This window comes from Hippocampus bargibanti, linkage group LG01 (genome assembly GCF_051943395.1).
Source record: "Hippocampus bargibanti isolate YZ-2025 linkage group LG01, ASM5194339v1, whole genome shotgun sequence".
Lineage (NCBI taxonomy): Eukaryota > Metazoa > Chordata > Actinopteri > Syngnathiformes > Syngnathidae > Hippocampus > Hippocampus bargibanti.
Window position 1 is genome coordinate 5,384,334 of NC_142734.1, and position 14,056 is coordinate 5,398,389.

Sequence of the window (14,056 nt, forward strand, 5' to 3'; positions counted from 1 at the left end):
CTATCCCTCTTTTCCAGTTGGAGACGCAGTATTATGTGGAGGAAGGCTAGGTATCCCTCCGCCACCACAGCTGTCTGAGCTGCTTTCACACACTTTCTGCGTAGAAAATAGCGAGGAAACATTAAAAAAAATAATTGTTGTTCATGTTTTTTAGGGATTGTGGTGTTTATATACAACACGGCCAGTTCTTTGTGTTATTTATTTTACATTTTAATCTAAGCGAATATGCTGACAGAATGGTACTGAAGCACCAAGGACAGTCGCCAGGCGTACCTGCATGTGTCACGTCCATCGAATTTGGCTCAAACGTGTTTTGTTCTCAAGATTAAAACGTACTCGTAATCACGACATGTTTAAAAAAGGTCAATATTAGCAGTATGATATGAATGTGTATTAAGTTCCACGTTATAACATGACACGTTTCACGTTTGAACCTGATAAATCATAACACCATAAGGTATTACGTTTCAAGTTTTATGATATACGGTAACATGGCACTAATTTGTGGGGGATAATGTTTTTTTTTTTTCAAAAGAAAATAAATAAATCTTATTTACATCCACGTTGTCTTATTTTTCCTTCATAATAATTCACATTTATTCTCGTAATAATGCAAATCAACTTTTCAAAATCATTATTCCGCGTTTTTTTAATCTCTTGTTTTTTTTTCATCATAATGACATTTTTTTCTGAATTTTGCATTTATCCCTACTTTTAATGTAGTAGAGAAGGATGCAGATGGAACTTTTGCAAAATGTGGTTTCAACAACAGCACGACGCCCTTCCAAAATATTTTTTCATCTGGGGTTTGAATTTTTTTCGTTGGATGCTCCTTCAGGACAATGTTTGGGGTCACCACCCACAGTTTCACCCCCTGTGAGAGAAATAAAGAGAAAGAGATGGGGAGAAAAGGCGCTTAGAAATTAAATGTATCATTATTATTATTATTATTATTATTATTATTATTATTATTATTATTATTATTATTATGATTATTATTATTATATTATTATTATTATTATTTTATTATTATTTAAAAAAGACCAAAAAAAATGCAAAGACCAGAAGGGAGCGGTGAGGAGGTGTGGGCGCCATCTTGGTCACATGACAGTCAGCTGTTTGGCGTCACGTGCCGGCAAGTTTTTGGTCAACTTGTCAAGATGGCAGCAAGCTGGACGTGCTCCCTTCGAGTGCGACCGATTGTTTTTCTAAGTTTTTTAATGGCTACGTTTGGGACGACCAGCTCCACCGCGCAAGTGCCACTTTTGATGTGGTCCACACACGGGTATTATATCACGTTTTACCCTCTTTTACCCGTAAGATCAACGCCACTGTGTAGTATGCTAATGCTAACGCTACTACCAGTTGCTAAATCATATTTCTTGGCTCTTTGAATAAAAGCAAACGTCAAACTCGGGAAAAACCGACTTAATATATATGAAAGCCAGAATTAAAAAAACAACACAAGTTTAATCATTCGAGCCTTGAATAAGGGAACTTCAACTTCGCTTTAATAGACGAATTTAATCTTTACGCAATCGCATTTACTAAATAACTACTTGTTTATGCTGCGTTTTGTTTTGAGAAAGAAATTCTTTTGGCAACAATTCCACTCCTCAAGGTCTACAATTTTGCTTAAAATACAAGTACTGTAACTGTTCTTTTTCTATGATGTGTATCCTCAATTTGGCGCACGTGTGCTGCAGGCAATCCCAACTAACTTGAGTAAAACGCAAGCGTACGAAAGACTGGTCGCCCGCCCATCACAAGATATTGAGAAGCATAGAAAAAAACATTCAAACACGTCACTGTCTCCAAATTGTATGAGATGGCCCAGTGTTGTTGTGACCTGCTGAAGGGTTGCCATTTGGATTCCAGTAAACTGACGGTTTACATTTGATTTAATAATAATAATAATAATGCATTTCATTTATAAGCCTTTCAAATCTCTCAAGGTCACTTTACAATCACAGGATACGTTCTTCTGTTGTTATTTCCATGTGAAGTAAAGATGGGGATGTTCCAAATTGGAACTGTGAATGGAAAGCAGAGTCTGGATCAGCATTCAATTAAATCCTGCGGGGGATGATTCAGTGCAAATGCCCGACATTTCAACTCAGTTATTTGTGTGTTGAGGTTCTAGTAGTGTGAGGTATTCCTTTGAGCAATGTATTATGTCATTCAAAAAAAAAAAAAACATGACTGTTTAGTTTAATATTACTAACCCTCATCTCCACCCATTCAAAACAGTGGCCTTTGTTTCCAGTCCTAGTCCAATCCCAATTGCATGTTGCTACTTTTCCAATTCCCCAATTCCCAAACCCCCATCATGGCTGCTTCTCTCCCATCGTTTCTACACACTGATGACTGCAATATATCTTTGTTTTTGCTCTCCGGCAGTTTGCCACCTGCGGCTTCTCTTTCAGCGGGCCACATCACGTCCAACAAGCAGCTGACCTCCTACCTGGGCTCCGTCTTTGGCTCCGGCGCCCACACAGTGCTGCTCTTCCTACAAGAAAAGGTCAGTGAAGTGACATGTGAAATGAGTGGAGCAGTTGAGTCATGTGATGATGCCACACTACATTGGTCTCAGTGTAGTGTGACATTGAGCTGGAGCGTTGCTTCCTCTTTGGAGCTGCCGTTCCATATGACTATTTTTAAGCCGTTTCTTTCGATCCTTTCCAACAACTTCTATACAATGACCTCTGAGTCATTAATTTTTTTCCAAATTCCAGGCCACACAGAATATTGAGTTTTCGGACTACATAAACATTCAATTCAGTGTAAGAAAACTTCGACTCTCTTCTTTCATCAGAAAAAAAGAGTGAATTCCTAAATTATATGGGTCTGAAGTTATATGAGCTTGAAATGTGGGCGGTTGTACAAAATACAATACATACATATTGGTTTTTATAGCGCTTTAACAACAGCTGAAGCTTTAACAAAGCGCTAAAATGGACAAAAAGGCAAATGCTACCTCCTCGTGGAAGTGAAAAAAAAACATTGCCAGAGGTCTTACCAGTACTTAATCGGCACCCAAACAAGAAAAACCAAAATTCGGGAATGCCGCTCCACGTCATGCTTTTCAATTCCCGAATAAATTCGGGAATGGCAGTGAATGAGTTAAAATCGTCAAACCAAGAAAGCTTATTAAACAATTTGGATTATTATTATTTTTTGGAGTAAAGCAGATATATTTCCCCTCCTTCTGTGGAGATATTTTGTTGCAGTGTTTTAGCAACACTAGTTGAGGGTCAAATCTCATCCATCTGTGCCTGATATATTGTTTTTGTGTAGTTGAGCAAAGATGACTTCACAGTGTTCGCCGGCGTATTTGGAAACAAACAGGATGGCGTCTTTCAAAACCTAGAGGTACGTTCTCCAGTCGCATTTGTCTTCATCGCTCGTCCCGTCGTGACTCGGCACTTCGTGTCCAGGCGTTGCTGCGGTCGTCTGTATCTTCAGTGACATTTCCCGCTGTGGCGTGGACGCCATCCGCCTCCACGGCGACTCTCCTGGAGGAGCTGCTGGGTGTCTCACCCACATTGGTGGATGAGGACACCTTGTCGCAATTGGACGTGGACGCATCTGTCAGCAATTTGCTCATCGTCAACCTGCCTTATTGCATCAGGTCCTGTAGCAGCTGATAAAAGCGCTGATTCATTTGTCACCATGTGAACTTGAACATTAAAAATGGATTTGTTTTTGGCTGTGTAGCCTGCTGAAGTCTTGCCAGGAAGTGCTTCGTGACAATGGTAAGATTGATTGCAATTTATTTTCCATTTTCTGTCTGGTATCAATTGGTGATACCCGAGTATTATTTGAGCAATGTGACATCCCCTCCCTCCCCAAATGTGTCTTTTTAGCTGGGAACGCCCCTACAATGAATTAGAAATGAAATGAACATAAATGTAGACTTTTAATTTAATTTGAGAGTCTTCACATCTAAATCCACCAGTGCTATGCAAACATGACAGTGTTTTGCATCTACAGAAAGGCTTCCCACTTTTGAAGAGAATAACTCATTCACTTCCATTCATGAATTTATTCGGGAATTGAAAACATGACATAAAGCGCCATTCCCGAATTTGTTTTTTCTTGTTTGGGTGCTAATAAAGCACTGGACAGACCTCTGGCAATGTTTTTTCCCTTCCACAAGGTGGCCGAATCTCCCTTTTTTTCCCAATGTTAGCGCTTTGTTCCAGCTTCCACTGCTGTTAAAGCGCTATATATATATACCTATATACCTATATGTATGTATAGTATTGTATTTTGGACAGCCACCCTCATTTCAAGCTCATATACCTCTAGACCCATGTAATTTAGGAATTAACTCTTTTCAGATGAAATAAGAGAGTCTAAGCTTTCTTACGCTGCATTGAATGTTTATGTAGTCCTAAAACTCAATATCAAAATCAGAATCAGAGAACCTTTATTCGTCCCACAATGGGGAAATTTGCAGTATTGCAATATTCTATGGGTCCTGGAATTTGAGTGACAATGACAAAAACCTTGGCACTGAAGTGGACACATCTTTGCATGTCTGACAGTAAATGAGTTAAAAGTAATGAAACAGTTTGGATGCTCAGCTGCTTCATGGGCTCTGTTCATGAAATTAAAATAATAAAATGGATAGGAATAAAACATCTTCAAAACGAACGATGGTCAACTGGCATCAGCAAAATGTCTGAATCGCAGACTGATGTTAATTATATTTTGTCCATGAATTCTTATGAAATAATTCCAAATTGTCTTTCAGCTTCCTTTCATGATTTTTCCGCTACTGCGCTGCTTCCAGACGTGTGTTTTCGTATTTAAGCATTTAATCAATCACATTTCAGCTATCATTTGTTACGAGGGTCAGATATCTACCTGGATGCCTTCACAATCAGTTCTACAGGCCCTTGAGCATAAAATAAGTGTCAATACACTGTTGCTTTAACCAATCAGATTTCGAGTTAACAACCCAAAAGGGGTACCAAGGCCTTCTTGAAGGCGCTGGTCAACGTCAGTTTTCGCAAACTATGATTGGCTAGTCACATGAATGGCTAGTCACTAGCCAATCATAGTATCACTATCCGCTCGTGTTAAGAGCATACTGGCTAGAGCTAGCACACTGTATCGGTAGCGATCTGCATAAGCAAATATATTGTGTTGATTTAAGAGCAGTTTTGTCAACCCAGAATGGCTGAGGGAGGAGAAGAACTGGATTTGGTTGCAGATTGATTGTTAAAGCCATTTTTTAGATGGACTTTTTAAGAAAAAAAATGGACATCATTAAGACAAGGTCAGTTGTTTCCTGGCCAATGGTATCTTCTAGTGGACTTGTAGTAAATAACAAGTTGTTTCAGTCTGGATTGATTCAGACACAGCACTACTGAAGGCCTAGCGATGAAATCCACGGCCCGCCTCTGCCAGTGACACTGATGAGGACGAGCATGATGAAAAACGGCTAGAAACCTTCTCATGTTCCCTGGACGATGACTCTGTTGTTTCTTTTCAGATGCAATGATTGCAAATGTATTGAGGACGATAAATGAGAAAAAGGTGCCTTACACGGCGATGTACACTGGAGCCCAGCCGTCGCAAGTGAGCTACGATTAACACGCAAGGTCCCCCGTTGAACACACGCCACCATCCGCCTTTATTCCAAACGACTTTGGTATCTTTCAGGTGATTTCCTCACAGTCAGTGGCGGCAAAGCCGCCTGCCATCGGTCGGTCGCTGCTCCAAGCCGTCGTCCCTGACATCAAACCCCCCATCATGCTCAACGTCTCCGGGGGTCCTTGCATCATGTTGTGGGCGCAGAACCTCAATGTCAGCCTCTCGCCCACCGCCGAGTGGACCGACCTCGCTGCTGAAACGCCCTCCATGGAAGGCTCCATGTGCAACGCCACCAACTCGCTGTAAGAGGCGCTTTTTGCAGGGCCGGGGTTGGGCTGCCGATGCTGGGTCCCTTAACTCATTCACTGCCAGACATGTGAAATGTGTCCACTCCAGTGCCAGGGTTTTTGTCATTGTCACTTGAATTCCAGGACCCACAGAATATTGAGTTTTAGGACAATATAAACATTCAGTACAGTGTTAGAAACCTTAGACTCTCTTCTTTCATCAGAAAAAAAAGAGTTAATTCCTCACTGATATGGGCCTGGAGTTATATGAGCTTGAAATGAGGGTGGCTGTCCAAAATACAATGCAATACTGCCCTACTTGCGAACATTTGAGTTACGAAAGTTACATATGAACATTTTTGTAGTAACATGTCGTGTTCTCTCCAGTTGTACATGTACATATCTTTATTGAGCATATATTTTATTAAATGTTTATTTTTCAGTACAAACCAATACAGGTTACTTATACAAGTCTTAAAAATATTAATGTAAGCTGTAAACATTCTAATAAGCCTTAAGATAACCAACATCACTTTTTTGTTTCTTAACTGACATCAGAAAAACGTTTTATAGCATCTAAAATACCCAAAACACACAGTATGATATTTTTAGTCAAATGCAAAACCACCAATAAAAATGACTTAAAGTGTCCAAAATCTGCAAAAAAATGAACCCTGAAGTGGCCAGTTTCAGAAGGTCCCGCCCCCTTGTTCGTGATGTCACCCCAAGACGCCTTTCCTTGCTGGAGAATTAAAACAATGGTTTCAGATTCGGAGAATATGGTTTCTTGTTACTCATCCTTTTATGAATATGATTCAAATAGTTCTGAAGAAGAAAGCATACATGTTTGCAATCGATTAAAGAATTTATTCCGTGTCATTTTGAGGCATTATGGGTGGGAAATGTCGCACCCAAAAAAGGCAGAAAATGGTGACAAAGCCGTGTAAGGAATTAATCAGCCCGTTTCCACAGGCTCATTAATTCCTTACATGGAGCTTTGTCGCCCTCTTCTGCCTCTTTTTGGTCCTACACGACGTTTCCAGACCAAAGTACAGCAAAATGCATTGACGTGATGGAAGGACTGCTACAACGTGTCCTTTTTTCGCGGGCGTTCCTTCAGTGACGTAGGGTGAGGACTCGTTACCAACTCAAAAACAAGACTTCCGGAATATTCAGCGCGAGTCTTAAAACGTAAAATATAGCTATATGTGGTGGAATCTCTGTAAAATACGCTCAGTAGAAGTCATTTGAAGACATTTTACAAATTATGGACACAACTTTGTCCTTTAAACATACATTCCATACAAAATACAGTATTGCACTGAAGCAACTTACGAACGAATTCACCTACGAAGGACCGTTCGGAAGGTATCCGTTTATAAGTTGGGGAGTGTCTGTATAGCGCTTGAACAACAGCTGAAGCTGGAACAAAGCGCTAACATGGAAGGGAAAAAAAGAAAAACAAACATTGACATAGCCCATGGACAGTGCTTTATCGGTACCCAAGCAAGAAAAAAAAACGAAAAAAATCGGGAATGGTGCTCTACTTCATATTTGCAATTCCTGTATAAATTTGTGAATGGCAGTAAATGAGTTAAATGTTTACCTTTTGTCTATTTCAGGCTCGTGCTCAGATACCCATCGGGCTTCAACCTAAGGTAAGGAAGTCTCAAAGTCAAAATCTGTCAACTGCGATGAGGAATGTTACGGTCACGACAGTTTTGCAATAATAAAATTCCCACAATATCGTCATCTTATGATCGTAACTCATTTGGTGACAATGAGGTTAAAATCTTAGCGAAAGAAAATCGATGGTTTGAAATGGGAGTAAACGAAGCTATTTTCATAAAACAGCAAAACCCTTCAATCAATCGCCATGGTGGGGTGAGGTTCAATTTGGATCGTTCCTACCACTGACTTCTTAGGCAACATATGCTTAGTTGTGCTGATGAGGTGATATCAGGTCAAATGGGGCAATCAGGCCAGTCGTAGACCCCATACTCAGGCAGGACAATAGAAGTAATCAGTCAGGACAATAGAAGTAATCAGTGTAGCCGCAGGAAGTAGTCCTCTGCTCCCCCAACCTGAGAGCAGGGACCAATCAGCAGAGGCTGGCACTGCCATGTTTGGACAGAAGGGATATATATCGGGCCAAAACTGCCAGCAAAAAAATTTAGTTCGCTGACGAAGCCTCTTGGATGAGAAGCGAAACGTCTGACACCTTCAAAGAAGTACAGATGACGGCTGAAGAAACCTCAACCTTGCAATCCAGTGTTATTACAGTGGTGCCGTGAGATATGGATGCTTCAACTCATGAGTTTATTTAAAGATATAAGCCATCATCAAGATATGAGCGCTGCACGGTGGCCGTCAATTCAAGTCAGTTACTAATCAGCAGTTAATAAATCATGAGCGATTGTTAAAAAAAAAAGCTACAACTTACATATATTGGAACACAAATGGTGTAGCAACAACGGAGACAAGGATATGTATATGTTTAGGGCCAGAGCCACCAGCAAAATTTTAGTTCGCTGACGAAGCTTCTTGGATGAGGAGCGAAACAATTCGACACCTTCAAAGAAGTACAGATGACGGCTGAAGAAACCTTTTCATCGATACAGAGACAGATAGAAATATTCATAGGCATGCGTTCTTTAACTTTAATTTGTGTTTTGAGTCACAAGCGTGGTCCCAGACAAAATAAAATCATATGTATGCATCATATGCATACATATGAAAATCATATGAACATATGTATGCATCCTAAACGAAATGATTGAACCATTCACTTATGATGCCGACCGACGTTGACCATCTTGCTGACAATTGGCACGTTGCCTTTGCAGTTTTTCCATGAGTCAGCGCTTCTATCCGGTGTCGGCCAGAAACTGGTTTACCCTGGACTGGGTACGGCTGCAGTCCAATGGTTTAACGGCGTCTTTCGTGGGGAGCCGTGACATCTCTGCGCCCGCCGAGTATTCCTTCCATTGCGGCGCGCTCCGCAGTTTCCGCGACGCTCTGCTTGTGCCAAACTCCACCGAGCAAAGTGTGGCCGACTGGAGGCTCAATTTCATCGATTTTCAGGTCAGTTCATTGCGTGCACAGATTCAAAGGACAACCGACGTCTCTGGAAAGTTGTGTCCATATTTTGTAAAATGGCTTCAAATGACTTCTACTGAGCGTATTTTAATAAGATTCCACCGCATATAGCTAAATTTTACGTTTTAAGACTTGCGCTGAATATTCAGGAAGTCTTGTTTTTGAGTTGGTGACGAGTCCGTAGGTGACATCACTAAAGGAACGCCCCTGACGGAAAAAAAAGACACATTGTAGCGGTCCTTCCATCACGTTAATGTATTTTGCTGTACTTGTTTGGTCTGGGGACCTCGTGTTGCACCCAAGAGCCGCCAGAAGAGGGTGTCCAAGCTCCATATAAGGAATTTATCAGCCTGTGGAAACGGAGGTGGCCACAGGAGGTCGCCATTTTGTGCCTCTTTTTCGTTGAGACATCTCCCCTCAATGTTGCCTCAAAATGGCACGGAATAAATTCTTTAATCGATTGCAAATATGTATGCTTTCCTCTTCAGAACTATTTGAATCATATTCATAACTGGATGTGTCACAAGAAAGCATATTCTCCGAATCTGAAGCCTTTGTTTTGATTCACTAGCAATGCAAGACGTCTTGACGTGACGTCACGAACTGGGGGCGGGACTATCTGAAAATGTCCAATTCGCAGTTCAATTTTTTGCAGATTTTGGACACTTTAAGTCATTTTTATTGGTGTTTTGCATTTGACTAAAAATATCATACTGCGTGTTTTGGGTATTTTAGATGCTATAAAACGTTTTTCTGATGTCAGTTAAGAAACAAAAAAGTGATGTTGGTTGTCCTTTAAGGCTTATTAGAATGTTTACAGTTTACATTAATATTTTTAAGGCTTGTATAAGTAACCTGTATTGGTTTGTACTGAAAAATAAACATTTAATAAAATATATGCTCAATAAAGATATGTACATGTACAACTGGAGAGAATACTACATATGTTACTACAAAAATGTTCATATGTAACGTTCGTAACTCGAATGTTCGCAAGTAGGGCAAACAAAAAAGTGACGTCGGTTGTCCTTTAAGTTTGTATGATTTACAAGTTTTCCAAATATAATGTATACATATATAAAAGTTTTCCATATATAAGGCACAACACTTCATAAGGTGCGATAGTAAAGGCTGGGGTTACACTCTATTTATACAGGGAGGGTGAATGGAGTCGGTGGCTGTTGAAATTAGTTGCAAGACCTGTTGTGGCTCAATATTACTTCACATATAAGGCCCACCGTCACATAAGGCGCATAAGACTCTCTTCTTTCATCAGAAAAAGTTAATTCCTAAGTTATATGGGTCTAGAGTTATCTGAGCTTGAAATGGGGCGGCAGTACAAAACACAATGCAATACATACATGTTGGTTTATATGGATCTTTAACAACAGCTGAAGCTGAAACAAAGTGCTAACATGGAAAAAATGGAAATGCTGCCCCCTCATGGAATGGGGAAAAAAAAAGAGGTCTGACCAGCGCTTTATAAATTCGGGAATGGCAATGAATGAATTAATTTGTGATTGATTCATCCAACCAAACTTGCACCTTCAGCTCATTGAGTAGCCCGAGGAGCAATAATAATAATAATAATAAATACATTTAATTTTTAAGCGCCTTTCAAAACTCTCAAGGACACTTTACAGTCACAGGATTTTTTTTTTTTTGCGGGTGAGCAGCGGCAGCCATTCTCGCCAGTGGTCTCGCCACTACCCGGAAGTAACACAACAGCAAAGTTATGACAGGAAAAGGCGTCCCAATTATTCACAAAGGAGCCTCCTATATGCAATGAACTCTCCTTTCCACATTTCTGGAACAAATCAAACATGTTCCGCTTATACAAAAAATATTGATTGCGTTCACCCAATTGCTACATTTTCCCGCGATCAGAATCTTCACCTGAAATATCTTTGATGGCATTTCTTTGCAGATTCAAGGCTTCGGCTTAGCCAACAGAACAGAATTTTCCTACGCCAGCGACTGCGCCGGCTTCTTCACGGCAGGAATTTGGATGGGGTTGCTGACATCGTTGCTTCTGTTGGCCATCTTTGTGTACGGTCTACAGATGATCATGCAGCTCAACACGATGGACCGATTCGACGATCCCAAGGGGCCGTCCATTTCCGTGCCTCAGTCGGAGTGATTCAGGGCACTCCGGACACTATTTGATGAGCTGTTTTTCAAGATGTTGTTATTCCCAAAGTGCCAAAACCGTCAGGTTGAGCTTTTGTATGTGGTTTAGTTGATTTTGTGCGCGAGTGTAGTTTTGCTACTGATGCATACCTGCCAACGACAGTGATACCTCAGTTTTACGAACCCCTTGGCTTACGAACTTTTCGGTTTACAAACATTAAATTTATGAAAATTACCTTGGCATACAAACTATTTTTTGGGATACACACCGAGCGCCACAATGAGTGATGTGTCGTTCGGGAACGAGCCCTTTCTCCAAACAAGAAAATGGCAGCCGACTTGTTTTAGTCCTCTATTCCCCGCCCCCAGTCTTCCGCTAAAGCCACATGATTGGTCAACAACGCAGCTGTGAGTGGTGGTGGGATTTACAGACAGAGAGAGTGAAGCCGTTCCAAAAAGAAAATGGCTGCCGACTTTTTTTGTCCTCTATTCCCCGGCCCCGGTCATCGGTTAAAGCCACGTGATTGGTCAAGAACGCAGCAGTTAGAGGAGGTGGTTTAAACATTAAAGAGATAGGCAGACGACAGTGAGAAAGTTTCAACTTTGATAGTTCAAAGGCAGAGTGTAGACTGCAAGGTTAAAATACATGTATCCCATCAATCAGGCTCCACAAACAACCCACACAAGCCATCTGTACACTTGATGCAAAAAGCTATCAACCCAGCAAAACACAACACAATTGATGAGGAACTAGATAAAATTATCGCAGAGAAAGCACCTACAAGGGATCAATTCTCAAGATGGTGAAAGAAGAAGGTTACGTTCCTCATCAAGTGTTTAATGCTGATGAAACCGGACACTCCATTCCATCAAGCCATCAACGACCATCACAAAGGTAAATAAAACGACTGTTATACAGTACAATTCATTGCTTTAATTATAATTTATTTTATTAAATTTATTATACATAAAAAAAGGAATAAGAATATTTGTGTAGGTTTAATGCTTAGAAAATTAGGTTTTATGGGGACCTGGGAACGGATTATTCTCATTTTAATGGTTTCCTATGGGAAATTATTTTTTGGGATACACACTTTTCGCCTTGCACTCTCTGGGAACCAATTAAGTTCGTAAGCCGAGGTATCACTGAACTCCGGTTTTGCCGGGTCATGGGTTAATAATGACAATTACGGTTTCCAATAAAAGCAAATCACAAATCGTTAAAATAGTAAGTATTGTACTTAACGTTAATTCAAAACTAGAGAACAGGTGATTGGCACAGTGCTAGCTGTTAGCTTCCTTTAGATGACTTGCGCATGTGCGTTGTACGGGTCTTTCCTGGAATCCAGAGGGACAGTTCATTCCTGGTAGCAAGATTCAAGTTAACGTCGTTTTTAGCAGTAACCTGGTTCCTGGCACATTGCAGGTATGCTGTTGCCAAAATTGGAATGACAATGTAGAGCAGAATGCGTGAGATGCTTTGAGGAATGTTTCAAACCTGTGATTTCTTTTTCATCATAATTTTAGTGTGCCACTTTGATTTACAAATGTATAGCAAGTGTTGTACAAAAGTCGACTTATCCTCCATCATTCCTTTCCATTCAAATCGTGCACATGCCACAACGGCTCCTGTATTATTTATTTCCAAAAAGGAGGCATTCAAACTTCAAAGGTGCCTTAAAGGACAACCGACGTCTCCGAACAAGTTGTGTCCACAATTTGTAAAATGGCTTCAAATAACTTCTACTGAGCGTATTTTACAAAGATTCCATCGCATATAGCTATATTTTACATTTTAAGACTCGCGCTGAATATTCCGTAAGTCCTGTTTTGGAGTTGGTGATGAGTCCGTACGTGACGTCACTGAAGGAACGCGCCTGACGGAAAAAAAGACACATTGTAGCAGTCCTTCCATCACGTCAATGTATTTTGCTGTACTTGTTTGGTCTGAAAACATTGTGTTGCACCACAGAGCCGCCAGAAGAGGGCGACCAAGCTCCATGGAAGGAATTTATCATCCTATGGAAACCAGCTGACTAATTCCCTACGCGGCTTTATCGCCATTTTCTGCCTCCCTTGGGTGCAACATTTCCCACCCCTGATGCCTCAAAATGAAAATGAAAAATTCTTTAATCGATTGCAAACATGTATGCTTTCTTCTTCAGAACTATTTGAATCATATTCATAACTGGATGTGTAACAAGAAAGCATTTTCTCAGAATCTGAAGCTATTCTTTTGATTCTCCAGCAATGCAAGACGTCACGAACTGGGGGCGGGACTTTCTGAATATGCCCAATTGGCAGCTCAATTTTGGACACTGTCATTTTTATTGGTGTTTGCATTTGAATAAAAATATACTGCATGTTTTGGTATTTTAGATGCTATAAAACGTTTTTCTGATGTCAGTTAGGAAACAAAAAAGTGACGTAGGTTGTCCTTTAAAACTATGCAACATGCTGTTCAACTTTGAAGATGTTGCTTCTGCAATCCAAAATAAAGTTTGTGTGCACAATGGCAGTCATCATTCATGGTGACGTGGCAATTTAAGACTTTTCAAAGTGGGCTTTCAGGGTTTTGTACGCAACAAGTCAACAGATTACACTTTGACATGAAAAGTTTGACTTCACATGTTGTTACAGTTGTTTTGAAATGTGCCCACACTTTCCAGTTGAAATTTATCTTTTGCAAATGCTCTATCTTGGACTTTAAAAAAAAGGCCATGTGAATTATGTAAGTAGATGTATGAATTACGACCATTGTCAAACGCGGAAAAAAAAAAATAATCAGCCTTATCCAAAATCCATCTCATGACTGGAAGATATCTGTTGCCTGACAAGAATAGCTTATTTTCCGGTGCATAAAACGCACCGGATTATAAGGCAATGAATGGTGTATTTTCAAACTTTTTTTCCATATATAAAGGCACACCGGACCA

The 14,056-nt window shown here is 40.4% G+C and overlaps 1 protein-coding gene across 1 annotated transcript; it reads left to right on the forward strand.

Annotated features, from left to right (window-relative positions):
- Positions 1-1,125: 1,125 nt before the first annotated feature.
- On the forward strand, positions 1,126-13,633 carry LOC148902845 (V-type proton ATPase subunit S1-like). Its single transcript, XM_088991938.1, has 10 exons — positions 1,126-1,285; positions 2,401-2,521; positions 3,298-3,372; positions 3,438-3,631; positions 3,718-3,755; positions 5,504-5,589; positions 5,674-5,906; positions 7,514-7,549; positions 8,738-8,975; positions 10,918-13,633. The coding sequence occupies exons 1-10, from the start codon at positions 1,161-1,163 to the stop codon at positions 11,128-11,130; spliced, it is 1,359 nt and encodes a 452-aa protein (XP_088848064.1). The 5' UTR covers positions 1,126-1,160; the 3' UTR covers positions 11,131-13,633.
- The last annotated feature ends 423 nt before the right edge of the window (positions 13,634-14,056 follow it).

Coding starts and splice junctions, on each gene's coding strand:
- LOC148902845 (XM_088991938.1), top strand. CDS start 1,161: ATGGCAGCAAGCTGGACGTGCTCCCTTCGAGTGCGACCGATTGTTTTT. Junction 1,286..2,400: donor TTGATGTGGTCCACACACGG/GTATTATATCAC, acceptor GCTCTCCGGCAG/TTTGCCACCTGCGGCTTCTC. Junction 7,550..8,737: donor CCATCGGGCTTCAACCTAAG/GTAAGGAAGTCT, acceptor TTGCCTTTGCAG/TTTTTCCATGAGTCAGCGCT.